Source organism: Hippopotamus amphibius, chromosome 3, assembly GCF_030028045.1.
Source record: "Hippopotamus amphibius kiboko isolate mHipAmp2 chromosome 3, mHipAmp2.hap2, whole genome shotgun sequence".
Classification (NCBI taxonomy): domain Eukaryota; kingdom Metazoa; phylum Chordata; class Mammalia; order Artiodactyla; family Hippopotamidae; genus Hippopotamus; species Hippopotamus amphibius.
Window position 1 is genome coordinate 155238759 of NC_080188.1, and position 25878 is coordinate 155264636.

Sequence of the window (25878 nt, forward strand, 5' to 3'; positions counted from 1 at the left end):
CCAGGCCGGAGGTGGGCTCCAAAGTGAGAGATCCTTCCAAACAGGTTCCATTCCTCATTCCTGTCTTGTGCTACTTAGTCCTGGAAGAGGTCTACACACTTTGCTTTGGCTTTTGTTTTAACATAGAATTCCAAGCTTTACAGCTTGAATATGAGTAGTTTTATTAACAGGAATGGGACTCTGACAAAAGAACCCTGTCCTCTTCCTGACCTGGTATTGCTTTCTTTTGGCAGGCTTCCCAGCTCTGTGCCCAGCAGCCTGTCCAGAGTGAGCTGGTACAGAGATGCCAACAACTGCAGTCTCGCTTGTCCACCCTGAAGATTGAGAATGAAGAGGTGAGTTTCCTGCTCAGGAGACTCAGAGCCACCCTCTGAGTTTCCCTGTCGAAACTCTTGCTGCTGCCCATCTGGGAGCAGGTGGAAGGAGCATGCAGAGAATGTCCGGGCTGCGGCAAACATCTCCTAGCCAAATGTAGGCTTGGATTTTCCCCTTCTGCTATATCCTGCCCTTGAACTCCAGGAAGTTGCTCTTGCATTGCCGAAGGTTGAGCTCTATTTTGAGCTTTTGCAAAATGCTTTTTTCCCCACCTTTGCACATTTAATCAAAATGGCACTTGGCAGCTATGTGAACAATATTGTGTCCCTGAAGCCACCCCCTCATGCCTGGCTTTTTCCAGCATTTTCAAACAAACAGAGGCCTTTGACTTTGACACTTCGAACATCTCCATCCTTTTAGAAAAGGGTGACTTTCTTCTGGGCCCAACGTATTTGCTTTCAACAACTGGTTCAGAAGGGCAGTATGATTCATTATCAGCCCCTTTCTTTTGAGCTCACGTGACTTCTTACCTGGCATCTCAATAAGTCTTACTTTCCTCAGTAAGATCAGGAAAGCCTAGGGATGGGTCACTTAGTTTACAAATGGGGAAACAAATTCACTGATTTGCTGAAGGTCAGGAAACAGAACCTGGGGCATTGCGGGACCAGGCCCATCAAACATTTTTAACCAGCTCTTTATGTGATGGGGTTGGTTTGGGTTTGTTTTATTCTCTATCCCTTAGCACATCCAGTATAGCCAAGAGCTAATCTTAAATTTAAAAAGTAAACGTGAAATAGCTGGGTCAAGCGCATAGTGTGAAGGGAGTAGTGGATTTTAGATCCTCCAGTGAGGACCTAAGAGAGTAGGGTCCGTGTCATGTTTATCACTCACTTAGCACTGTCCAGTGGGAAGCAGAGCTGCACCCTCTGACAGTCTCCTCCCTCCTTTCTCAGCCCACTTCTCTCCCACTTCTCCAAGCTTCTCCATCACTTGCTGTTTTGCAGCCTGCCCCTCATGCGTTATGTTGGCCCTTCTCATGGCAGGTAAAGAAGACAATGGAGGCCACCTTGCAGACCATCCAGGATATTGTGACTGTCGAGGATTTTGATGTGTCTGACTGCTTCCAGTATAGCAACTCTATGGAATCTGTCAAGTCCACGGTCTCAGAAACCTTCATGAGCAAACCCAGCATCGCCAAGAGGAGAGCCAACCAGCAAGAGACAGAGCAGTTCTATTTCACGGTGAGGGTGCTCAGTGGCCTTTAGAGATCATCTTTAGGCACTGCAGCACACATGGGCCCTTTGGATCCCAGGGTCCTTGTCAAGTGTCTGCAGGACAGTCTCTGAATACCTTGACTTGGATCTGGGCATGTTCAGAGACCATCCCTACACTTAAAGGCACAAATATCTACAAGTTGTATATCTGACAGGGACCCCCAAGAGAAAGGATGGCCCCAGGTATACTACCAAGAATATTTTCTTTTTGAAGATTGTTTTAACCAGCTAGTAGGCTTTTGTTTGAGAGTTTCTGTCTCATCCCTAGGGGGTTGTGAAAGGGGGACTGCATCTCTTGGTTCTTGAGAACTACGTCGAAATATTTTGGCTAACGCATATCTTGTTTTTAAAGTCTGTAATCTTTTCTAGTTGATGATGACATTATAATTTATGGCAATGGGAAATTAGTTTTCATAATTATGGCTAAAATTCAAAGGGACAGGTGATGGTTATTATTGGTTTGCAGAACATTCTAAAACATTATATTTTAGAATTAGAATTTAGAATGGACTCAGTGTTTTTGTTTTTGTTTTTTGTTTATTATTTTTGGGGGGGTACTCAATGTTTTTTAAGTAGTGTTAACAGTCCTCTAGAAGGTTGCTGGCTGGTCTTTGGTGCTACTTTTTAATAATTAAGTTATTTTGAGCTTGCCAAGTAGGATTTATTGCCAGAACTACAATTTATTTCATAATCTTCTGACGACTAAGAAAGAAGAAATTAAGTTTGCAGATGTGAGAGGAAATATAGCCAGTGAAAATGCATACTGATTCTGAATGAGAGGAATTAACTTGTTTTTCAGTCAAGAAACACAGTCTGCATGTAGTAAATTGAATTTTTCCTCCAACTGGAACCATTTGTTTAATTCTTCTTTGAAAACTGCCCTTTCTCCATTAAGAACACTAGTGATTTGCTTTCTGTTTTAAAGAAGAAATCTGTTTTTTCACATAATTAAGCTCAGAATTCTTCAAAATTTTTTTAAGTCCTGGAGAAGACTGTTGAATGGGAGTGATTTAACAGTACTATTCTTTTAAAATAACTTATTTTTCTTGTTATGCAAAACAAAACATGCTTATTATATAAAATTTGGAAGGAAAAAAAAGAAACTAAAAAGCATCCATAATCCCAATACCTAGAAATAACAGTGTTAGAATATATTCTCTTCCAGGCTTTTTCCTATGCGCACACACAGATGTGAGCATATATTTATAATTTTATTATAAAAAATGGGATACTGCTGTGCATATTCATTTAACAAACAGTTAATATTTTCCTGTCATTTAATTATAACATTCTTTAAATATATTTGTGAGGGGACTTCCCTGGTGGCACAGTGGATAAGACTCCGCACTCCCAATGCAGGGGGCTCAGGTTCAATCCCTGGTCAGGGAACTAGATCCCACATGCATGCCACAACTAAGAGTTCACATGTCACAACTAAGAGTACGCATGCCACAGCTAAGGAGCCTATCTGCCCCAACTAAGACCTGGAGCAACCAAATAAATAAATAAATATTTTTCAAAATATACATATATATTTATGAGTAAAATACTAAAGTCTATACAGAGAAAGAATGGAATGACATTTTGGCTCATTCATTCATTTTTGTGAAATACATATATCACATTGCCTATTTTGTAGCAAGTGCTCAAAATTGCTAAAAATTTATTATCCCCATCATCACCATTAATTTATTCATTGAATACTATTAAATTATTCATTGATTATTTATTAAGGACCTACTGTGTACCAGACACTGTGCTATATAAGCTGGGAATGCCAAGAATATAAAATGAAGAGGAGAAGGATGGAGTTAGGCCTATGAAAGGAGAACTTTCTTTTTTACTGCATTTATTTCTGTACAATTACAATAGGTTGATTTGGGTAATTAAAAAAATAAATGTAAGAAATGTGAAGTGCACACATACGCACGTACATGAATGGACACCAGGATGAATGGAGTTGGGGAAACGTCACAAACAAAGTGACTTCTGTGCTGACCAGGCAGTGAATTGAGAGGAGAAAGGCATTCCTTGGGTCAAGAGCAGCATGTGCAGAAGCATAAAGGGAAGAAAACCTGGAACAGACATGAAGAAAACTTCTTGTTTATAGTGAGGGCTGTGTACCTCCCCAGGCTTCTTTATCTCAGAAGGTTGTTAAATACTCAAGAGGCTTTTAATAATAGGATTGGCTGGCTGGTCTGTCTGGACTGCTTAGATATAACGCTGCTTAAATGACCCAATCTTGTTACATTGCAGAAGATTTCCATTTTTTTATTAAATAAGAATTTTGGACATAAAAGTCTGTATTTAAGACTGTCAGAAATTACTTTTTGGCTTTAAGTGAAATTATAACATTTATATTCAAAATTGACCTTTAGTAAGAGTAGGAATGACCATATTCAAACTGGTGACGTCCCAAATCCCACCCACCCTTTCATCTCTGTCCGAATACATTGATGTCCTCTAACTCATTTCCTGTCTTTTGTGGCCATAATGCTACTTATCAAAATTGTGTGCAAATTTCCTTGGCTAACAGGAAGGTTTTTTTGTCTGGGCTTGTCTAGGAACAGATTTACAAGAGAGTTCATCATGTTTGTGATTGGTGTTTGGAATGTGTCAGATAATTCAGTTCATGATAAAAGGACTTTTGGGGGGCAAAATGGACATTCAAGAAAAGGGGGCATGCGTGTTCACCAGGACAGCTGCCTGTGCTTGCCAGACCCTGCAAAGCCAACACAACTGCAGATGTGCTTTCCTTAGTCTTTGGTCTCCACAAACATTGCCCATGTGTTTCCCTGTGCCCTTCAGAGACATCCTAGAAGTTCCCTTCTTTTGGAAGATTGGGAAGAAGTCCCTTGTCATGGCTTTGACTCCTAGTAGTGTGCCTAGTGACCCAGAGGGCTGCTAGGAAAGCTTTCTGACCACTCTCGGCTATCATCAGATTCATCTGCCCAGATGACATCAATTGGAAATTTGAAGCATGACCTATAGAAGTCAGTTGTTTGCAAAAACCCCAGGAAAATAATCATGGAATTTCAAAGCTTGAAGTGTTTGTAAAAAAAAAAAAAAAAAAAAAACCATCTAACCAAAACTTCTCATGTGAAAGATTTTTTTAAAACTAAAAAACAAAGAAAAAAATCCAAAAAGGATGGGTAGCTTGTCCAAAGTCCTCAGCAAGAGCTAAAACCAGAACTCTGATCTTCTGATCTCCTGGTCTCAGGACACCGGCCTTTTCTCTACACCCTGCTGAGGAAACTTAGGCAAAGCGAAGGCTCAGGAACAGCCCAGCTTGCTGCCCTTCTTTACCCTACGTGAGAAGACATTTTCTGACCTCCTTGACTTTGTATCACTTGTCTTCTATAACACACAATCCAGCACTGTCTGCCTTTTTTCCCATTACCCTCTTTATCGTAACTGTTAAGAAAAAGATTTAAAAAAAAATGCAAAGATTTCAAAAGAGCCTACAGAAAAAAACTCAGGCCTCTACCCATCCCCAGCCCCCACTTCCCTTCCCCACTGCTGTGATTTAAACCTGTGGAGAGACAACCACTGATGTACCCTTTAATACAATATGTAAGGAAATAAAATAAATAGAAATACAAATAGACGTATACCATCCCTACTGTTCTTCACTTTGCTTTTTTCACTTTATTTTGGATATTATCTTCATGTTAGTCCAAAAGATCTGCCTCCTTTTGTAATGGCTGCACAGAATTTCATTGCATGGACGGATGTTGCATTATTTATTTAACCAATTCCCGGCTCATAGGCAGTAGTGTTCACTGTTTTTAGCCAAGTACTGTCACACCCTTATCGGTATTTCCTTGTATGGGGGTTGGAGTATGAGGTTCTTGAATAGGGGATGAAATGGGGAAGGCGGGCTTATAGCTGATAAAATAAACAAAGCTAGACTGCCTGAATTTGTGGGGACAGATTCGGGTAAGGTAGGAGGTTAGAGAGGAGCCAGTTCCTTGGCCATTGAATGGACAGTGCTCTAAGACCGCTAGACTTGGTGTGGTACAAAATCTTTTTTTATCTTGGTGTTCTCCAGGAATAAACAGATACTTGACAAATGTGTGCTAAGCAGGTACAAATGAATGAATGCCCCTGCCCTGTCAGTTGAAGTGGGGAGATATGCTCCTGTTGAAAGGTTTGCTCTATTATGTATTCTGTCTGACAGCTGTTTCCCGCTTTAAAAATTGACGAGGAGGAGGGGAAATGTCAGCGTGCTTGGATGGTGGGGAAGCAGCCACAGTAATGACATTTGTGTATCTCTGTGCAGGGGGCTGGCTAGGCATAGCTCGCTCCTCCCACCCACCCCACCTTCTGGCCACAGTGGAAACTTATGGCCTTGGGTTCACAGATTAAATTCAAGGCCTAGGTGAGGTCCATGACTTTTATACCACCGTGGTAAGAATGTATTTAAAGAGAAGAGGTATTTTAAAATGAAATTTGAAAACCATTCTTGTACCTCTAACTTTTTTTTTAAGGCCAGAAACCTGCTTTGATTGAGCTTTCTTAAGTATTAGCACAAAGCAAAGAAGTTTAGAGAAGGACTGTCTTTTGGTTAAGTGGGAGTTAAGTTGCTTGTCCAAGGTTGGAAGAGTTAGTAAGTGGTCGGACTAGAACATCCCAACCTCAGACTTCTCCATTTTACTGCAACTAAAATGTCTGTCAGAGAGGGCGGGCTCAATCCTTTTCAATAAATAAAACTCATCACTGACAGCTAATACCCAATTAGGAATTATTAAGAAAGAAATCAATGAGATCGTAAAAACTGAATTGAAGGTTCACAATGGCAAGAAACCAAAAGCACCCAGTAGACTCTTGCCTCCCTTCCTACTTTTGGAAAAAATTCTCAGTTTTGGTAGTATTGACTGTAAAATGGGGGTGGGGGCGTGTGGGGACGTGGCGGTCAAACTGTGTTTTAGGAATTTGACTTCATTTTGGTGGTCTAGAACAGACCAGATCCTTTTCTTTCCTTTCCTTTCTCCTCCACTGAGGAAAACGCCAGGTAATCACTTTACCTTTAGGTGTTTGGGGGAGAGGAGCACAGTGCAGGGAGTGGAATGAAAATTACCTAATATTGGGACATGGTTTAAATAAGGAATGTGACCCTTATTGCCCAAGGATTTTGAGATTATACATGAACAGTTCTTTTCCTGGCCCCCTGGTCTCCAGAGAGCATTGAAAAGCTACCTATTCCTCCCTTGCCTTCAGCTATCTCAGCTCCCTGTGTGTGTGGACAGCAGCAGCTGAAGCCTTCTAACTGAGCTTCTCCAGGAAAGCCCAGGTTACTTCTCCCAGTTTACCCCTCATAGACATGAGTGCTGACTTATTGGCGGGACAGGGAAGTGATAAACGACATGCCTGCAAATAGGTAGCTTTTACTTCCCATACCTGGCTTACCTAGATGGAAGACTTCCAACCACTGTTTCCACTATTAGGGATGCAGGTCGTACCTTGACACAGTTTTTGATCCTTCAGGATTTAATAGAACCCGAAAAGGTAATTCATCATACCTCTTTATCAGATTGTTATTTATGTTCATGGTTCACTGGGTGACAGCTAGAATTAACTAGTGAACTGTGAACATGAATGAAAAAGATGATTTCTGGAATCACAGGTGTATACAAGCGAGAGGAAGGAATTTGCATCCATCTCCTTTCCGAATTTTGGCTGTTTTCTGAGCACTCTGGTCTTGTTGTAAGGGTTACACAGTGTCTGGGTGAATTTTCCCTCATTAGGAAACCTTTAGAGTCTCCTTGGGATAACCTTCCAAAAAGGGGCCTCTCACAGTTCAGATGTTAGCAGTGATGTTTCCTGAAGGTGTTTCACCTCTGGGTCCTAAAGTACTGTTCCAAGCCTCACAATTAGGCATTGGTTGGGGATTAGGATGTCACCCAGGGAAGACTGACAGCAGGTGAGCTGGCAGCTGGAGCAGATGGGACAGGGGAAGGTGACAAGGGAGCCTGTTTTCATGCAGATGTTCTCGTGCAAAAGCACAAAGGAGCAGAGGGAACAGGTCTCCAAGGCAAGCAACATTAATGATTTGGCATAGGGCTTGTTTTTTGTTTGTCTTCTATTTAATTCAGAGAGTAGGAGCATACTTGGAGGCTTGGTTTGTAACTGCTGAGGAAGCTTCTACCCAGAGGAGAGTGAGACTGTTGATTTATTTACTCATTTTCAAGCATTTATTGAATGTCTACTACCTGCTGGGCACAGTACTAAGCATCAGGGATACAAAGAATAATGAATGCCACAGTCTCTGACCATAGAGAGGAGACCATTTGGAGGGAAAGACATAGGAGCAGCAAAGCCTCCGTGACAGGGCTGGGTGAAAAGTGCTGTCAGAGGTTTGCAAAGCTTCACAGAGGAACACCTGGGCGAACACAGGAGGGCCAGGGTGAGCATCCCAGAGAAAGCCCAGTGTTTTTCTTTGTTTTTACAGGAGAGAGAAGGAGGGAGAGAGAGAAATACACACCCTTAGTTAAAAGTTCACACTGTACAGAAAGGTACAGTATAAAAGTAACACATTTTTTTCACTCTTTCTGTCTTCACCCTAAGTAGTAATAGCCATAAAAACGAAGGCTTGACATATAATTATACTTTTTGCTTAGTGTATTAAAAGAAAGACAGGACTTGGGCTTCCTAGGTGGCGCAGTGGTTAAGAATCCGCCTGCCAATGCAGGGGAAACGGGTTCGATCCCCGCTCCAGGAAGATCCCACGTGCCATGGAGCAACTAAGCCCGTGCGCCACAACTATTGAGCCTGTGGTTTAGAACCTGTGAGACACAACTGTTGAGCCCATGTGCTGCAACTATTGAAGCCCATGCGCCTAGAGCCCGTGCTCCACAACAAGAGAAGCCACGGCAGTGAGGAGCCCGCGCACCACAACGAAGAGTAGCCCCCACTCACCACAACTAAAGAAAGCCTGCGTACAGCAAAAAAAGACCCAACATAGCCAATAAAATAAATAAATTTATATTAAAAAATAAAAAGAAAGACAGGACTTTATAATTTTGTGTTTAGCCACTTACCACCTCAACTGCCTCATGGATCACTAGTGATTCACAGATCGTGCTCCGGGAAACACTGCCATTTTACCTCTGAGTTTAGACGTGGGCAGGTGGCCCCTGACCCAGCAGATGAGCCACTGCAGCAGGAGACAACCAGGGCAAACTGAGGTCCCCATGAACAGCCGTGGGGTGGGGTGGGAAAGACACCATGTTAAGAGTCCAAAGGCCTGGGATCCACGTTTGGCACCACCACTTACTGGCTCGCAGTGACCAGCAGTACCCCTCTCCCCTTCTCATCTGCGGTAAGGAGATGGTGATGTCTACAGAGTTATTGTGAGAGTCAGATACATACGAAAGTACTCTAAAAACTCTTGAATTGCTACACATGTATAAAGAATTAATACTGTGAAGTTTTGTTCTGCTTTCTCCAGCTCTGTATCATAATGGATTGAGTGATGAAAAGCACACATTGTATTGTCAAATTGCGCATGTGGATACCGGCTCCACCACTCACTAATCGTTTGACCTAGAGCCACGTATTGAATCTCTCCAAAGCTCAGTGCCCTCATCTGTAAAATGGGGACCGTGATAATCATAGTTCACAGAGTCGTTTTGGAGATTCGAGGAACTGTCCAGGGAAATACAGTCTCTCCCAGGCAGACAAGGATTGGGAGAGGTCAAATCACAAAGTACAGCGCAGCAATCGTATTTTGACTGTTAGAGCAGATGGGATCGCATTTCCATAAACCTCATCTTGTGTTTGGAACCGCCAGTATGTGTGTATGCAAGTGGCAGGTGGCAGCCCCTCCCTCTCTGTGCTCAGAAATCCCAAGCTTTCCGCAAAGGTTCCATGCACAATAGAGGAGGAGGCTGATTAAAATGATTAAAATATGTCCCAAAGATGCTCTGAACGCAGCACTTGCAGCTGAGGCAGGGGTTGAGCCTTGACATTGCTCCTGGTGTGAAGGAATGCACCCTGGGAGGGGCCCGGAGGGGCTGGATGTCAGTGGAGGTGACAAGCCGCAGGTGTGTATCCTCACTCACACCAAGAAGGCGGGGCTCGGTGAGTCCCTCCACCTCTGCTCTTCTTCCGAGGAGCTGAGAAAGATGGATGAGGGGCTCAAGGAGATAGTTTCTTACAGTGGCTGACGTGGAGCTCCCAGGAAGACATAGAGCAGGATGCTAATCCACCAGGAAAATCACCAGCTGCTCAGATGCTCAGGGCCTTAAATAAAAATTGGACCTGGTAGAAACTGGGTCAGAAACCAAAAGCCCTCTTAGAAAGGGAATTGGACAGCTGAGCGTCTGTGATTTTTTTTTTTCCTTCAGGAGTCTGACTGTTCGTTGTCCTCCTCCTTCCCTTACAGAAAATGAAGGAGTACCTGGAGGGCAGGAACCTCATCACCAAGCTACAAGCCAAGCACGACCTTCTCCAGAAAACCCTGGGAGAGAGTGAGTGTGGGCTCTGCTGGTGGTTTGGCAGTGAGGGGAAGGCCGAGCCCTGGGCCCTGGTGCTGGGCACACGCCTCCATCCTCGGCCAAGTGGACCCGATCTGGTTATGTGAATGCATTGCTTTTCCTCGCTCGTTTGATGTGGAAGCACACACCCCAAACGACTGCTTGAGTCATGGGGAAAGGCCAATGCTTAATGAAGCACTGATGTGCATCATCTATTTGTTTAAATGGAGCGTGCCTGCTCTCCACCCAGCCCCCCTCCTGCGCCTCCTCTGCCAGTATTGGGACCAAGGAGCTGATGGGTTCTTTACTCTCCAGACACTTTGGTAAAACTCTCAGCTCTTCTGTGGCAGGACTGAGGCTGAAGCAAGAAGGTGGGGAGCTGTGAGGTGAGCTACGCAGCTGCTCTGAAGAGAGAAGAGAGGATTCTCAAGGGCAGGGGTGATGGGCAGACTGCAGCTCTCTGCAGCTTCCAGGTGGGGCAGAGGTTTTCTTCTGTTTTGAAGAGTCCTGGTGCTAAGAGACAGCCCTCTCCCCACTTTGGCCAGGCCGAAGCTGTGGTGCTGAATGAACTGTCTGGTCTCATAGGATGATTTTAACCAGACCCTGGAAAGTAGCAAGGCAGAGCACTGGACTGGCACTCTGGACTTTCTCTCCTCAGCTGTCAAACAGAAGGCAGAGGTTAAAAGAGAAGCTTCCCTGGGGTTTTTGGCACCCTGCCCAGGTCTCCTGCCCAGCTCTCAGCATCCTGTGATTAATGAGATTCCTAGGTTGGGGATGCCTCTGAATGCCCTGCCCCTCCTCCCTGCACCTCTGAGCTCCTCACTTAAAGATGGAAAGGGGGAGGCTACAGGGAACATGTGGTCACACCAGTGAAAGGCAAAACCTACACTCATAGAGGTTTAACGTTCTCAAATAAATTCTTGAGCCCTCTTCAGACCAACTGCAGAATCTAGGGAAGTATACAGGACTCATTGGCTCAATGGGCCCAGGAATCAGAGCGCTGCTTTTCATACCAGAGCCTCCTACCTGCCCTTCTTACCTTATTCTCCTGCCCTGAACGATTCCCCCAGATGATGAATCCTTTTATCTCTAATGTCTTTAATCTTGTAATTTTTAAGGCATTTTCTTTTATGTGAAAAAAGCCTGTTAAGTAACTTCTGTTGTCTTCCCTCCCCACCACCCAAGGGACTCAGGCTGAACAGGTCTAGACATTGAGATCCAAACTTTGCTTATAGAAGATCTTTACTTTGGGGTTATCAGATTGCTCCGTGGGGAATCGGAGGAAAGAAAGCCCAGAACTCTTTGAAGCAAGTTATAACTGTGATTTCTTTTTGCCAAGATAATCTAAGCATGACCCATAAGTGAGATGGGGAACAGGGCCTCGGGGGTGTGTGTGTGTGTGGGAGAGAGAGAGAGTGTATGGGTTTGCAACACACACACATGCACCAAATGTGCTACTATGAAGGGGCAAAGGTTTGTGACCGTTCATTACTGCTGCACATTGCCTTCATCTAAAGATGACAGGTTCTAGCAATAATGAAAAAAATAGATCTTGCTGTGTGTAAGTCACCAATGCCCCACCTTCTGTATGTATCTGTCACCGTAACGCAGGAGACCCTTGTTCTTGCCACAGAGGGGTAATTGATGTGTATGAATATTCCAGAATGAAAGTGGGACAGATGTTGGAAATAATGGCTCTGAATAATATTTTTGCAGATGAAAGCTGAGCCTTTAGTAAGAGAGGCTGTTAGGGGTGGGGGAGGGTGTTGCTCAAGATGAGCTGAACTATAATCAACAATTAGCAACCTTTAAAGGCAGAAAAAAAAAAAAAAAAAAAAAAGCCCTACCCCCCCCCCCCGATCCCAGCCCTTGGAGTCGCCTTTCCAGGAACAGGAGTGAGGAGCTTGGGAATCCATCTCTCCTTCCCCAGCTCAGCGCCTGCTTAGACTTTTCCTGCTTTATATAATACAGACCAAGCTTGGTTAATTGTGGACCCAAGGAAAGCAACACAGATTACATAATGGCCCAAGTGCACATGCATGTGTATTTTCAAAAAAACGTAAGAATACTTCAGATGAACGCTAAGACTTTCAATTCTATTTTTTAAGGCTGGCCGTGATCCATTCAGCTTAGCATTGGGGCCCACTGTTGGACTGAGAACCACAGTCTAGAAGCAGTATCAGCATTTTAAATATCATTTTCCCCTTGTCATTTCAGCCCAGCCTATTGGGAGTGAGAATTTAGTATGAATCTAAAATGAGAACTTCCACATATGCTCCCTCCTCTCCCCAAATAACTGTTCCTTCCTTCTTCCTCTTCCACCCTCAACCGTGTGTGTGTGTGTGTGTGTGTGTGTGTGTGTGTGTGTTCATATACTGAAGGGCAAGCAAGTTCGTCCCTCCCTCCCCACCACACACATACCCAGCACACATAGAGGAGAAGCTGAATTTCATCTCTGGGAAGGCTTCTAGTAACTTGTTCTCTCAGGTATGATCAGCCTTGCTATTTTTCCCCTGCATCCACCCGTTTTCCTAAGGTTTCAGGACACCAGCAGCCCTGGGCTGAGAATAAGCATCAGAAATGGCTCTTGCCCAGAAAGAGGCCCTGGATGCTCTCTTCTCTTTTGCCTGGAAGACTAGTCATGGCGTGATGCTAGTGGCTCCCTAGGGAGATGGGCAGACACGGTTATTCCTGGGAGCAAGTTTCCCCCTTTCACCCCGTCTGCTTCAACATGTGCTTTTTTGCCTTTGTCTTTCCAACAGGTCAGCGGACAGATTGCAGTCTGGCCAGGTAGGTGTGGCCTGAGACAGCCTGGGGAAGGGATGAAGAGAGGCCCGCGGGGTACAGCCATCCCAGCCTGGGAAAGAGCCAAGGAGTTGAGTTGTAGAGGTGTTGGATGACTTTGCAAAGGAGTGGCCTTAGGGCAGGGGTGGCTTCCATCCTTTTGCCTTGCTGACCCCATCTGGCCTCCAATGGAAAGGGGATTTGCTGAGCAGAATTAAGTGAACAAAGTTACCATTTGCTGAAATAGTCCCAAAGACCCCCCAAAACTACTGCATTGCAAGGAAAAGAAATGTTCGACACTGGAAGATCCTGGTAACCTAACCTTAGCTCCTAGATTCAACATGTGGGTTTTGGAAAGTCTCTGACCCAGGGGAGGAAGATCAGAAGATAGCACTTGACCTGAGATTTTTTTTTTATACATGGAAAAGATGACAGCCTCTAATTAGTGAGTGTTGCTAGATAATGAAATATTACATTGCATTGCTTGCCAACAGCACTGGTAGAAATCCTCGCCTTATGTACAAGTATGTAGCCCTCCCTATCTTTCCCCACCTTCCCCGCCCTCCCCCACCCCAGCCAAATATTTTCCCTCTCAGTCATGGAGCTGCTATGAGAAAACTCGTGAGTTGGCGGAGAGCAGGACATTCATTCAGCCAGCGGTTCTCAGATGCCTAAAAATGTGCTGATTTAACTGGGAAAAGAGCTTTAATGGGCCGGACTCCTTAGAGACCCTGGGTTAGCCCATTATATAAACCACTTATATCTGCCAACACACACAATAATCATGAGGCCATTTACAATTATAGGCTCATTATTTAAAAATAGCTTCATTTGGCTTTCATCGTTTTGTCATTGTGGATTACAATAAAGATCTCATTAATATACTAGTCTTGTTGACTGGAGGGAACCAGGATAATGGAAGTCTGTGGAATATATCTTCTTGGTGATAAAGTCTTAGTCTTTCGCCTGAAGTCCCATATCTGCAGAAGGATTCTATGGGGGTGAAAAGAGCTGCGTTGAATTCCTTATGCTGTGTTATTCACTGGCTGACCTTATGCTGCTCTTTTCCCCTCTCTGAACTCCAGTTTCCTCATCTGTAAAACAAGATAGAAAGGGGCTTCCCTGGCAGTCCAGTGGTTAAGACTCTGCACTTCCACTGCAGGGGGCACAGTTTCAATCCCTGGTCAGGGGAACTAAAATCCTGCGTGCTGTGAGGTGCAGCCAAAAAAAAAAAAGAAAAAAGAAACAGACAAGATAGAACATTCACGTAGATCCAAGGAGCTCCAGAATTCCAAAGAGGTTCCTTAAGGGCAGCCTAGTGGAAGGAGCAGACAGTGCCCAGCAACCAGGCTCTGGTCCCTGTCTCCTACCCTCACTAAAGAGGCAGCACTGCTCTCTGTGCTTGGGGATTGTTGTCCAAGACAGATTCCCTTAGAGAAAAGCTTTCCAAGGCTAAACACAGCTTGAGAAGCCTTGACCCGTGGAATCACCACGGTTCCCTCTGGTCTGGACATGCTACCCTCTAAATTCCGGGAAAATTTTTCCTTATCTTTTCCCTAAGGATTTCCAAAAGAAAGAAAACCATAGCTTCCTTTGGTGTTTACTAGTGTCTTCTTGCAAACAGAGAGATCTTCCTGTTGTCTGAGCCATATATATTTTACTGCAAATTGAGCCAGTTCCCTCCTATTCTTCTTTTGAATGGTGGCAGACATTAGAAGCAGAGACTTCTAAGCTTTTGTGAAAAACTTTTTATTGGGCTTTATTTGGAAGGTAACTTGTCAAGTGTCTTAGCCACTTCTGGGACTGAGCTGATTATTGTGACTTGTTTCATTAACCACTTCCCAGATTGTTTTTAATCCCATTTTCTCTTTTTCCCCCTCCCTGTTGCTGGATTCAACCACAGGCGTAGCTCAACTGTGAGGAAACAGGTAAGGGCCCAGCAAGCGCCAGGCTTGTCTGGTGTGAAAATGGTTACATCCAGACATTTATAGAACTCTGCTGTGGATGGGACAGACCCTTTTCTGACTTCATGCTTACATTTGGAATGTGCCGCTTAGTCATAGTATGTCTAATATTATGGCAATTCGTCAATTTAGCAAAGGGAGCGGCATGGTCTTTCTGACCCGTTCCTCTCCTGTCTAGTCATTTACCCTCTTACATACTAGAGGTCTGGTTTGACTGTGACAGATTGTGCCAGAACTGTCTTTGGTGCTACTTCTCTAGGAGACCGTGAAAGAGGCCTCACACTTTGTACATAGGTACCAATATGGCAGTAACTCACAGCATCTAATCACCTAGACCAAGTTTGCAGGGTTTTGTCTGTTTGTTTCTAGTGATATGGTCATCCTAGATGTATTTCTAAGACATGCTAAAAATGTAAAGATAAGTCTGGGCTAGGAATGATAAGCAAAGACATTGAACTCTGCAATTTTTGCATAATCTTCAGTGTTGTATTAAAATCTGACACTGAGCCGTGAGCAGCTAGCTCTCATGACTCACCTTAGGAGGGCTCTTAGCGCAGCATGGGCAGTCTGCGTCAGTGGATAATCTAAACAGCACTTGTGTTTGCTTAAAAAAAAGTAATCGAAGTTTTGTTTGTTTGTTTCTTTTTTTTTGCACATATATGACTTCCTGATTATACTTTATGGCAAATACTAAAATGGTTTTGTATCCCCTAAGCTAGTACCAGCTATGAAGCAGGCAGTTAGCAGGGAGGAGGTGGAGAGAGTTCAGAAATGTCTTTGTGTCTACTCAGGGGAAAGCTGATCCAGGCTTTCAAAAATCATTTTGGGTAATTCACAGTGGTTGTAGCCACAGGGAGATAATGGAATGTAGAGGCCACATGGTTTCTGTGGTGGTGGCAGCCCCTGAAGGGTCTTCAGCTGATCTCACTGCTTCAGCTGGCTGGGCAGTCCAGCTGGGGAAGTTGATAACGTAGCCTGCGCTTGTCTTAGCTTTGCTGTCACTATTTTTTTCCTTTCTCTATTTTGGATCTCCTTTTAATGAGAACACCATCAGATGCAATTACACATTTTTTAAATTATAAAACTGTCATTGCAATTCTATTTCTTCTTGTTCCTCTGTTTCTTTCTTCTTCCCCTTTCTTTCATAATTTCATTTAAAACTAGAAAGGAATGGAGTGCCTCCCAGGGATCGCTTATTACATTTAAAATTAATATGTGGATATGTTAAAGAGGGAGCAAGGGTTTTTTTCCCCTGCAAAATTAAGAACAGGATTGGACTTGAAGTTCGTTCCTTTCAGTTCCTGGACTGAAATTGAGCTTCCACCGTGTAGATGGAGCATGGGTGTGAGGGCTTCGCAGCCCCCACTCTGGCTGCAGGAGTGCCAAAGGCCACAGTTTGGCGGGTGATATGTATCCCTGGTTGGGCTCATAATCGGAAAGGAATGGCACCCATCTGGTCTGCGCCCTGCTGTGCCTGGGCAGCGGCAGGCAAGGCATATTTGCCTGGTGTTAGATTTGTGTAAGAGCTCCAGGATGCACCAGAAACCCCAGTCAGGTAAAGGCCTTGTTTTCATTCACTTTTTCCCCAGCAGCTCAGATCTGATGGTGGATCAGGGAAGAGTTTTTCTAAGATAGTCAGGAAGGTAAATAGTAAGTAATGTGGAAGAGAAGTAATCTTGTATACATAACCAGGAAATAAAATTTGTTTGGTTGTTTGTTGCAAATCAGCCAAATGAGGAAGAACCTGATAGCTTTTGTTTTTGAGGGTTTCCAGTGGGTTCCAGTCATTTTTGACCCTAGCAAAACCTAGGTTCAGACCATCTGACTTTTCTTCAAAAAGAGATGCTTCAGCTGCCGCTTCCAGCTTTCCCTGCTCCCGTCAAGCCCAGAATGATCTCTTTCTTATTACTTCTGTATCTTCTTTGCTGTCCTGTCTGCCTCTGTTCCTCAAAATGTAGGCATTTCCCCAAGGCTTGGTCCTCTTTTGACTTCCTTCCGTATTCTTTCCCTTGTCACTTGTGTTGGCTTAGATGAATCTGTCTCTTTTCTCTCCTCCCCAAAGCATCCACTTGTTCTATAATGTTGTCATTCTGAGTCTTTGGCTCTAACTCCTAACTGACTGAGCAGACATTGATGCTTGGGAGTTGAAGTGGCACCTCCTACCGTCTCCTCACCTTCCCGCTGCATTTGCAGTTCCTTAGCACTTCCCCTTACTTCTCTACTCCTTTTGTTGGGGACCCTCCATTCTTCACACATCTTATCTTTGATGCTTCTTTTTTCCTTATTACCCACATCTAATCAGGTATCAAGACATATATTTTCTCCCTTCATGAAAACGGAAATCTAACAAATGTAACAGAGATCAGTAACGGGCAAAATCCTAACTGTCACTCATGAGAAGTTATGCCAAACGATGGCATATTTAGACATTATCTGACCACCTTCTTAATTGTTTTCCCCTGCAAGTCACTGGACCCCTGCTTTACTGTCTTTTCCAAGTTATGTTTGCTATTTGTGTCCCTCCATTTTTGGTTTAAAGTTCCTTTAATCTGATTGAATGGGGATTTGACCTGATTGTCCTTCAAGGGCCCTTCCAACCCTGCGCTTATATGACCCCAAATATTATGAACAAAAGAATTAAGCCGACATGGATTCTAACAGTGGAGGAGGGAAGGAGAGAGGAAGAAAGGGAGAGACAGACACTGAATAAGAACACACACGGACACTACTCGGTCAGCTGTATGCACATCCTGGGGGAATGAATTCACTCGGAGCTCAAAAGCATTGTAAGGAGAGAGTCTGGAGCCTTCATGACTTTGTCCAGCTTTTGTTTTCACCAGACTGTGACTGAGGCTCCATTGGAGCAGTGGGGATTAAGAAAATACTCCTCTGCAGTAGGACAGGTCATCTCTGGGCCACACTTGTCTGCCACAGATTATCCTCTGGGCTACTGCTGATGTACTACTGGTAACTATGGACATGCAGGTTCATATCTTTGATGGTTTGCTTTCTGCAACCCTGCATGCTTCCCTTTAACTATCATTCATATTCCTTTTCCCACAAGTTTAGGCAGAATTTTGCACTTACGTAACTTATTGAAACCAGTAACCTGTGAGCTTCCCAACCTACCTCCCTCTGGGTCTTAGGGGCAGAAAAACTTTACAAACTCTCATATCACTGTCCTCATCATCACTGCTACTACTATTTGTAAATGAGAAGTATATTAACAATGTTTGTAAACATAAAAAGACCTCCAAAAAAATGAGGTTTGGGGGTTCTTTACAGTGAAACCCAGTTTCTTCATTAGCTGACAAAGTTTCTTCCTCTGAGATCACCCTAGGCTGGTTGGTGGAATTTAGTGATGGCAACAAGAAGGCAGACACTGGCTACTGAAGCTGGAAAGCTGGAGGAAGCAGATGGGTCTGCGGGTCATGAAGACGAGCGTTTGGGTCGCTGAGACCTTCCCGACTCCAACTGCACCTTGGCACACTCAGTACTTTCTTTGGCAGCATCCTGGGTTCCCAGCAAGTCTGGGAGCTGGAGGCCATACCAGCTCTTCTCTCAGCCTGGCTTCTTCATGAGACCCAGCTGCTTCCTTAAGAGTGGCCACACCCCTGGCTACAGTTGAAAATTCAGAGCTGGGGGAGAGGCACAAACCTGTGAAATGGGTAGAAGCCACAGGCCCCATCCCACTGGAGAACCCAGTCTGTGTCCTGAACATCTAAAGCCCTTTCTCACTAGGTTTAAGGTCACTCTGCCTGATCCCTTTCTTCCCTATAACTGAGTTATTGTGCATTTAGCTGCATTAGAAAACCCTACTGGTTTTCAGTGATATTTGGTATTCACACCTGCCTATGTTTGCCAAGCTCCTAGGATGCAGTATGGGTGGTGGTGAGATGTTTGGTCTCGGGGGAAGACTGCCTGGGTTTGAATCCTGGCTCTTTCACTAACCAGCTGTGTCACCATAAGCAGCTAGTTCACCTCACTAAGCCTTCATTTCCTCATTTGTCAAATGACAATAATAATACTATATACCCCATAGGGTTGTTACCAGGACCAATCCATCTAAAGCGCTCAATACATGACCCAACACCTCTATAAATTCTCTTGTTAATGGAAGCATTGTGTTCATGTGCCAGTAGGAAATATTACTCTCCTCACCACCAATCTCCTCCCCAGTTTGTAGATATCAAATGAAGGTCCAAAGAAGTTAAGTAAATGGTAGGATTGTAGAGCAAAATGGCAGAGCAAAGGTTGATATCTGGGAAGCCTGCTGCTTAAGTTAGTACCAATTGGTTTCCACTGTTTCCAAGAGTTAGGTTTTTTTCTTTCTTGCTTTTTATGCCAAGCAGATCCCCTTTCTGATGCTCCCATTGATTCATTCTTCTACCTCCACTGATGTTAATTGAGCACCTGCTATGTGAGAGCATCATGGCCAGTGCTGGACACCAAGAATTGACATAGGATCTGCCCTGTAGAGCTCAAGCTATAATGGTGACAAATGCAAACAAATATTCGTACCCACACAATTGTCACAATCAGGGTGTGAAGGTGAAGTACAAGGTGCTGAGACCCCATAGACGGGACTCTGATCTCATCTGGGGGGGTCTGGGAAAGCATCCCTGAGGAAGTGATACTTGCACTTAGACCCTGGGGGTGGGGATCTGGGGTGAGGAGAGCATTCCAGCAGCAGGAGCAGCTCACACAAAGCCATGAGCAAAGGAGGACTCACTGAGGAACAGAAGGAAGGCCAGTGTGCCTGAAACAGACTAGGTGGGGAGCAGAAGGAGACAAAACTGGAGGCTAAGGCAGGACCCCAGACATGCAAGGCTGCATATAGAAAGTAAGGAGAAATCTTTGAAAGAGTTTAGCCTAGAGAGTAAACGACGCAATGTACACTTTTAAAGATTAACTAACCAGTATAAGGGAACAAATACTGGTTTGGAGGATGACAGAAATGGGAATGGAGATATTGGTGGATTGTATTGGGTTGGTGGCAGTAGAGAAGGAGAGAAATAAATGGATTTAGGAGGCAAACTTGATAGAATATATGTGTATATTGATTGATTCTATGGCTGTGGGTGGGGAGCTGGCTTGGGATAAAAGATGATCAGTTCCACATAGGACATGCTGAATTTAAGACATCTGTATGAGACATTCCAAGTAGATGGTTGTGCAAGTGCTTTGGAACTTGGAGGCCAGGCCAGCTGCTTCTTGTGAACAGGCCACTGATCCAGCTGAAACAAGTTTCACACAGTTTTGGCCCCTTTTCTGTGACCCTGGGCTATCTCTCTTTGAAGATTGTAATGTTGTGTTTCTCTGGCTTTTCAGGATTCCAGCCAGGCAATTCCTCTGGTGGTAGAAAGCTGTATCCGGTTTATCAGCAGACACGGTAAGCAGGGTTACAGCCTTGCCCGTATTTGTGCAAAGTTGGGAAGAACTTCCAGGAATTCTTTGTAGAGTAAGAATAGAGATTGACTTCTCATGCTGACATTTTCCGAAAAGGAATGAAATCTTATTTTTCACATTATGTTTGCTACCTCAGAATGACCACACCTAGACATTGAGCAAAAGATATCATATGTTTTTGACCTCCAGGTGCCTTGGCCACTTACCATACTCCTTTTTCTATCTTGACAGTGAGTTGTTTTTTTTTTTTAATAAATAAATAAATTTATTTATTTATTTATTTATTGGCTACATTGGGTCTTCATTGCTGCACACGGGATTTCTCTAGTTGAGGTGAGCGGGGGCTACTCTTTGTTGCAGTGTGCAGGCTTCTCATTACAGTGGCTTCTCTTGTTGTGGAGCACGGACTCTAGGCGCATGAGCTTCAGTAGTTGCAGCACGTGGGCTCAGTAGTTGTGGCTCATGGGCCCTAGAGCACAGGCTCAGTAGTTGTGACACACAGGCTTAGTTGCTCCGCGGCATGTGGTATCTCCCTGGGGCAGGGATCGAACCCATGTCCCCTGCATTGGCAGGTGGATTCTTATCCACTGCGCCACCTAGGAGGTCCCAAGAGTGAGTTTTAAATTATAGCTATTATGTGAGTAAGTCTAGCTGGTCTGAGGTCGTGACAGTAGTTTTGCCATTACTCACTGTCTTTGCCCATGTTGGGATCTCTTACTGCATAGCCTAGACCATTATGTCACATTGGCTTTCTGCAGCAGACTGCTTTAAAAACAAATTCCTTTTATAATATTGCATTGACTTTTGGTAATATTCAGTTTTTGTTCTGGTTTGGTCTCACTGGATATGACATCTCCAGAGCTCAGTTAGTAGCTGCTCTTAAAGTTGCAGCCAACATTCGAGAGTCTGGAGGGGCTGGCTCCTTCTAACCTAAGTCACGCTATCTTCTGCTTGGACGAAGCTGAATCTCATAAACTCCATTCCTCACCAGCTCCTAGGCTAGTTGGACAGAATTTAGGGAAAGAGATGAATTGCCAGAGAATCAGTCTTCCAAGTGTGAGAGTGTTTAGAAAGCACAGATATCTGAGCAAGCGCCATGAAGATTTCTAGGAACTGGGCATCAGAAATTGTTTTTAGATGCTATCCTGTCTAGTTAAGGGAAAGTGACAAAGTGACCTTCTCAGCGCTAAGGAAGTGTGCAGACGATTGCTCATCTTGGTTCAGAAGCAACCGTTCTCTCCCTTCCTCTCTTTCCTCTCTCTTAATAAACTGGGACAATGCTTGGGTTCATTTTTGGAATAATAATTATCTTAGCATGTTTACGACTTATCCCATTCTAATCAGCTACAATTTTGTCATTATATCTCCATTCACCAAAAGTAACAGCATTGTATAGCACTATTGAACAGTCAGCAAATATTTATCAAGCCCCTGATCAATGCTGGGCACCAAGCTTTGCCAAATAGGAAAGCGAAAAGATGTATAAAATACTGCTCCTGTCTTTACCTGGTTTTAAGATGCAGTCAGGGGAAAATAAATACGCAAGTAAAAAAGTTAAATAAAAAGAGATAAGCTTAGTAATTCAGGATAGCGGTATAAGAAATTTTACAAGATGGTAATGATTAATAGTCAAGCAGTTGGCAAAGATAAGTCCCAACTGAGTTCAGGGGAGAAGGAATTATTTGTGCCTAAAGGACAATAGTTAGAAGAGAGTCTGAACTCAGATTCTCTCATCCATACATTCCATTCAGTCATTTGTTCAGCAAGTACACATCATCTTCCTCAACTTACGATGGGGCTGCATCCTGGTAAACCCATTGTAAGTTGAAAATATCTTGAGTCGAAAATACATTTAATACACCTAATCTACCAAACATTATACACAAACATATATAGCTTAGCCTAGCCTGCCTTAAACATGCTTAGAACCCTTATATTAGCCTACAGTTGGGTAAAATCATCTAACATAAAGCCAGTTTTATAATAAAGCGTTGGACATCTCATGTAATTTATTGAATACTGTACTGAGAGTGGAAACCAGAACGGTTGTCTGGGTGCGGAATGATCCTGAGTATATTGGTTGTTTACCCTTGTGTTCGCGTGGCCGGCTAGGAGCTACGGCCCAAGACTGCTGCCCAGCGTCACAAGAGAGTGCTGTACCATGTATCTATAGCCCAGGAAAGATCAAAATTCCAAGTACGGTTTCTATTGAATGTGTATCGCTTTTGTACCATCGTCAAATCTAAAAGTCTAAGTCAAACCACTGTTAAGTCGAGGACTGTCTGTATGCATACTGACTGCTCATTGTGTACCAAGAAAAAGTTTCTGTCTTCATGAACCTTACATTCTACTAAAGGACTGATAAATAAATGATCAGTTGGTAAATAAACAAGTTGATATATATCAGGTATTGGTGAGTGCCATGAAAAAAGTAAAGCAAGGTGAGGAGATGGAGAATGGAGAGGGGATACTGTTCTGAGTCGGTTGTTCAGGAAAACCCTTAGGTCACCTAAGAAGGTGACATTTGCAGTCCTGAAGGGCGTGAGGGAGTGAGCCACATGGGTATCTGGGGAAGAGTGTTCTGGGAAGAAGAAACATCACATGTAGAGATCCTTGGCATATGCAAGGACCAGCACACAGGATGCCAGCGTGGCTGGAGCAGAGTGAGTGGAGAAGAGAGTGGCAGGAGATGAAGCCAGAGGCCAGACTCTTAAGGTTTCATCGGCTAAGGTAGGTGTTTGGATTTTATTCTAAGTGTGTGGGATGCTACTGGAGAATTATGAACAGGGAGTGATTTTTCTAAAGGATCCCAGGCTGCTGTGTAGAGATAAGACCACAGGAGGAAATAGCAGGCTGTTGCAGTAGCCCAGGGAAGACATGGCATAGGGCGTCAGCTGTGGAGTTGTTGAGAAGTGGGTGGGTTCCAGATATTGTGGCTTGAATGTACCCATCCCTGCCCCTGTACAGGCACAGTACATGCAAAGACCAAAACTTAGCACCTTTCTGTGGTGAGGCTCTAGGGAAACAGGTATGCTCACATATTGCTGATGGGAATGCAAACCGGTATAGTCCTTTCGGAGGGGAATTGGGCAACATCTAACAAAACGACATATATACTAATCTTCTGATCCAGCAATCCTTCTAGGTATTTACCATGAAGATACACCTCCAAAATATGAAAGTACATTTGCACAAGATTGTTTATTTTAGTGTCATTTGTAACTGCAAAATATTAGAAACAACCTAAATGCCATACATGGAAGAATAGATGAATAAACTATGGTATATCCACACAGTGGGAAACTATGCATCTCAAAAAAAAAAAAAAAAAAAAAAAAAAAAGGAATGAGGAAGAGCTCCATGAAATGACCTGGAGAGATTGTCAGGATCTATTGTCAAGTGGAAAAAAGCAAAGTGTAAAAGAGTATCTATAGGATGCCGCCTTTCATGTAAGAAAGAAGAGGGTATACGAATATACATGTGTCTTCTCACTTCTGCAAGAAGAAATACAGGAAGGATGAATCCAGAAAGTAATATTTGATTGGTTGTCTACACAGATGGGTGGAAAAGAGTGAAAAGAATGAGGGAATGAGAAATGGGAGAGGAGCGACATTTCTCTGAATATTCCTTTTTGTGTAATTTTGACTTCCAGAACTACATGGATGTTTTCCATATTCAAAAGATAAATAAATATATAAAAGAAGGATGTGGGCAAAACCCCAAATGGAATACAAATAAACCTAACTGTAACCAATAAACCTGACTGTATTACAAATGAATAACATGGCCACACTGAGCAGATGAGGAAGGAAATAATCCAAATTCTTTGCCAAACAGTATTTTGGTTATATACTATAAGTCTAACAACAAAAAGAACTGTAAACAAATAATGTACAGTCATTGGTAATTTTTTTTAATCATAGGGTGGTGAGCTAGCAATTCTGAAGCCATTTTATGTGTAAATATTATAAGATGAAGCAAATAAATATATTGTTGGTTTAAAGAAGGAAAAAAAACCTTAGTATATAGTAGCTGTTCAAAAAACGTTTGTTCAAGGGATTCCCTGGTTGTCCAGTGGTTAGGACTCCACGCTTCCACTGCAGGGGGCACAGGTTCCATCCCTGGTCAGGGAACGCAAGCCGTGCGGTGTGGCCAAAAAAAAAAAAATTGTTCAGCAAATTGAATTTTTTCCTCCAGATAGGGCCTTAAGATATTCCTGAACTCCCTAAAGATGATGGATTAAATGTTTGTATATGTGCATTTAATGGGGTCTGTAACTTTTGTCAGCCCCCAAAATGTGTGTGGCCCACCAACTGCCAACACGTGCACATCCTTACTCTCTTCATATTCCCTGGGAGGTCAATGTTCTAGTCCCCATCATGTAGATGAGAAAGCTGAGGCTTCCCTGTAAATGGTGGGCCCAGGAGATCCAGGAAGACCTAAAGGAAGGGAAGTGATGTGAGGAACAATCAAGACTCAGTCAGGATGAAAGAAGCCCACCATGTTCGTGAGGAAGGGAGCAGAGACGTGAGCAGGAGGTGGAGTTGTAGCAGTCATGCCAAGACTTCCCTAGGAGAGCACCTCTTGGCACCAGCTGGATCCAGCACAAAATGGAAGGTTTTGCGCCATTTCCAGATAACTTACCCAAGTCTGACTGGCTTCATACTTCTATGCTAGTGAGCACCAAGGGAAAATGAGAAAGGTCGTGCATGTGTCAGCTTGGTTATGTGAGGCCTTACCTGCGTTACAATAAAAAGCCAAGTGCTTTTCCCCTTCACTTTCTGGAAACTGACCGTATATTAATGTTCCTACTTTCAAAATCATTATATTAGGCACTCTGGAGATTCTGTCTGTTGAGCAAGAACACATGTTGACCCTTCTAAAGCCTGGGTTCCCAAGGGGAAATGGAAACCAGACAGAAAGGGACCTCGGGGTGCCTCAGGCCTGCTGCCTGGTTTCCAATAAGCTCTCCTCTGATTTCTTCTTGTCCTGGGCCCGTGGGCCAAATTGGCTTGTCCCTGATGTCTAATCTACTAAAAAGTACCAAGGTGATCCTCTCTCAGCAAGCTTTTGGCTCCACCAATGACACTGAGTAGCCTGGTCCCTGAGATGACAGTTCCTTATGTTATACTCTGTTTTTGACAAGTCACTGAGTGTGTGACTGTTTCCGTCAGAAACTTGCTGTTTTACCTTCTTTGTTTACACATCATTATCTGGCTGTCACACCCCACTGGTGACTAATATGGTACCGTTACATTGGGGTCTCAAGAGTGCCTGTCATTCTGTGAGGGATATTCAGGAGATTCCCCCAGAGAAACAGATAACTGAAGTCCTGTTACAAGCCAGGTAATTAAATTCCCCCTGCTTACTTCTTGCTATTGCTTCAATTGGATTCGGGCTTCAGTCCTGGCCTGTGTGGTTTACCTCAACGGTCTAGCTGATAGAATCCAGTCACCCACCCCCACCCCCATCAAGAGGGGAGTTCTAAAACAGTAGACAAAATGTAGCATTATTCTATTTTGTTTTCCAAAAAAGAAATTTGTTTGAGATTCAAAAAAATACCTTTATTGGAGTATGGTTGCTTTACAATGTTGTGTTTGTTTCTGCTGTACAACAGAGTGAATCAGCGGTATGTATACATATATCCCCATATCC

General features: G+C 43.7%; 1 protein-coding gene across 9 annotated transcripts in view; it reads left to right on the forward strand.

Annotated features, from left to right (window-relative positions):
• The window catches only part of SRGAP2 (SLIT-ROBO Rho GTPase activating protein 2), a 233688-nt gene that overhangs the window by 176020 nt on the left and 31790 nt on the right, over positions 1-25878 (forward strand). For all 9 annotated transcript variants that reach the window (XM_057727357.1, XM_057727350.1, XM_057727352.1 and 6 more), the window contains 6 exons: positions 234-335; positions 1359-1556; positions 9976-10060; positions 12829-12856; positions 14754-14778; positions 20146-20206. In XM_057727357.1, coding sequence (XP_057583340.1) covers positions 234-335; positions 1359-1556; positions 9976-10060; positions 12829-12856; positions 14754-14778; positions 20146-20206 — 499 coding nt within the window. The remainder of the gene's footprint in view (positions 1-233; positions 336-1358; positions 1557-9975; positions 10061-12828; positions 12857-14753; positions 14779-20145; positions 20207-25878) is intronic.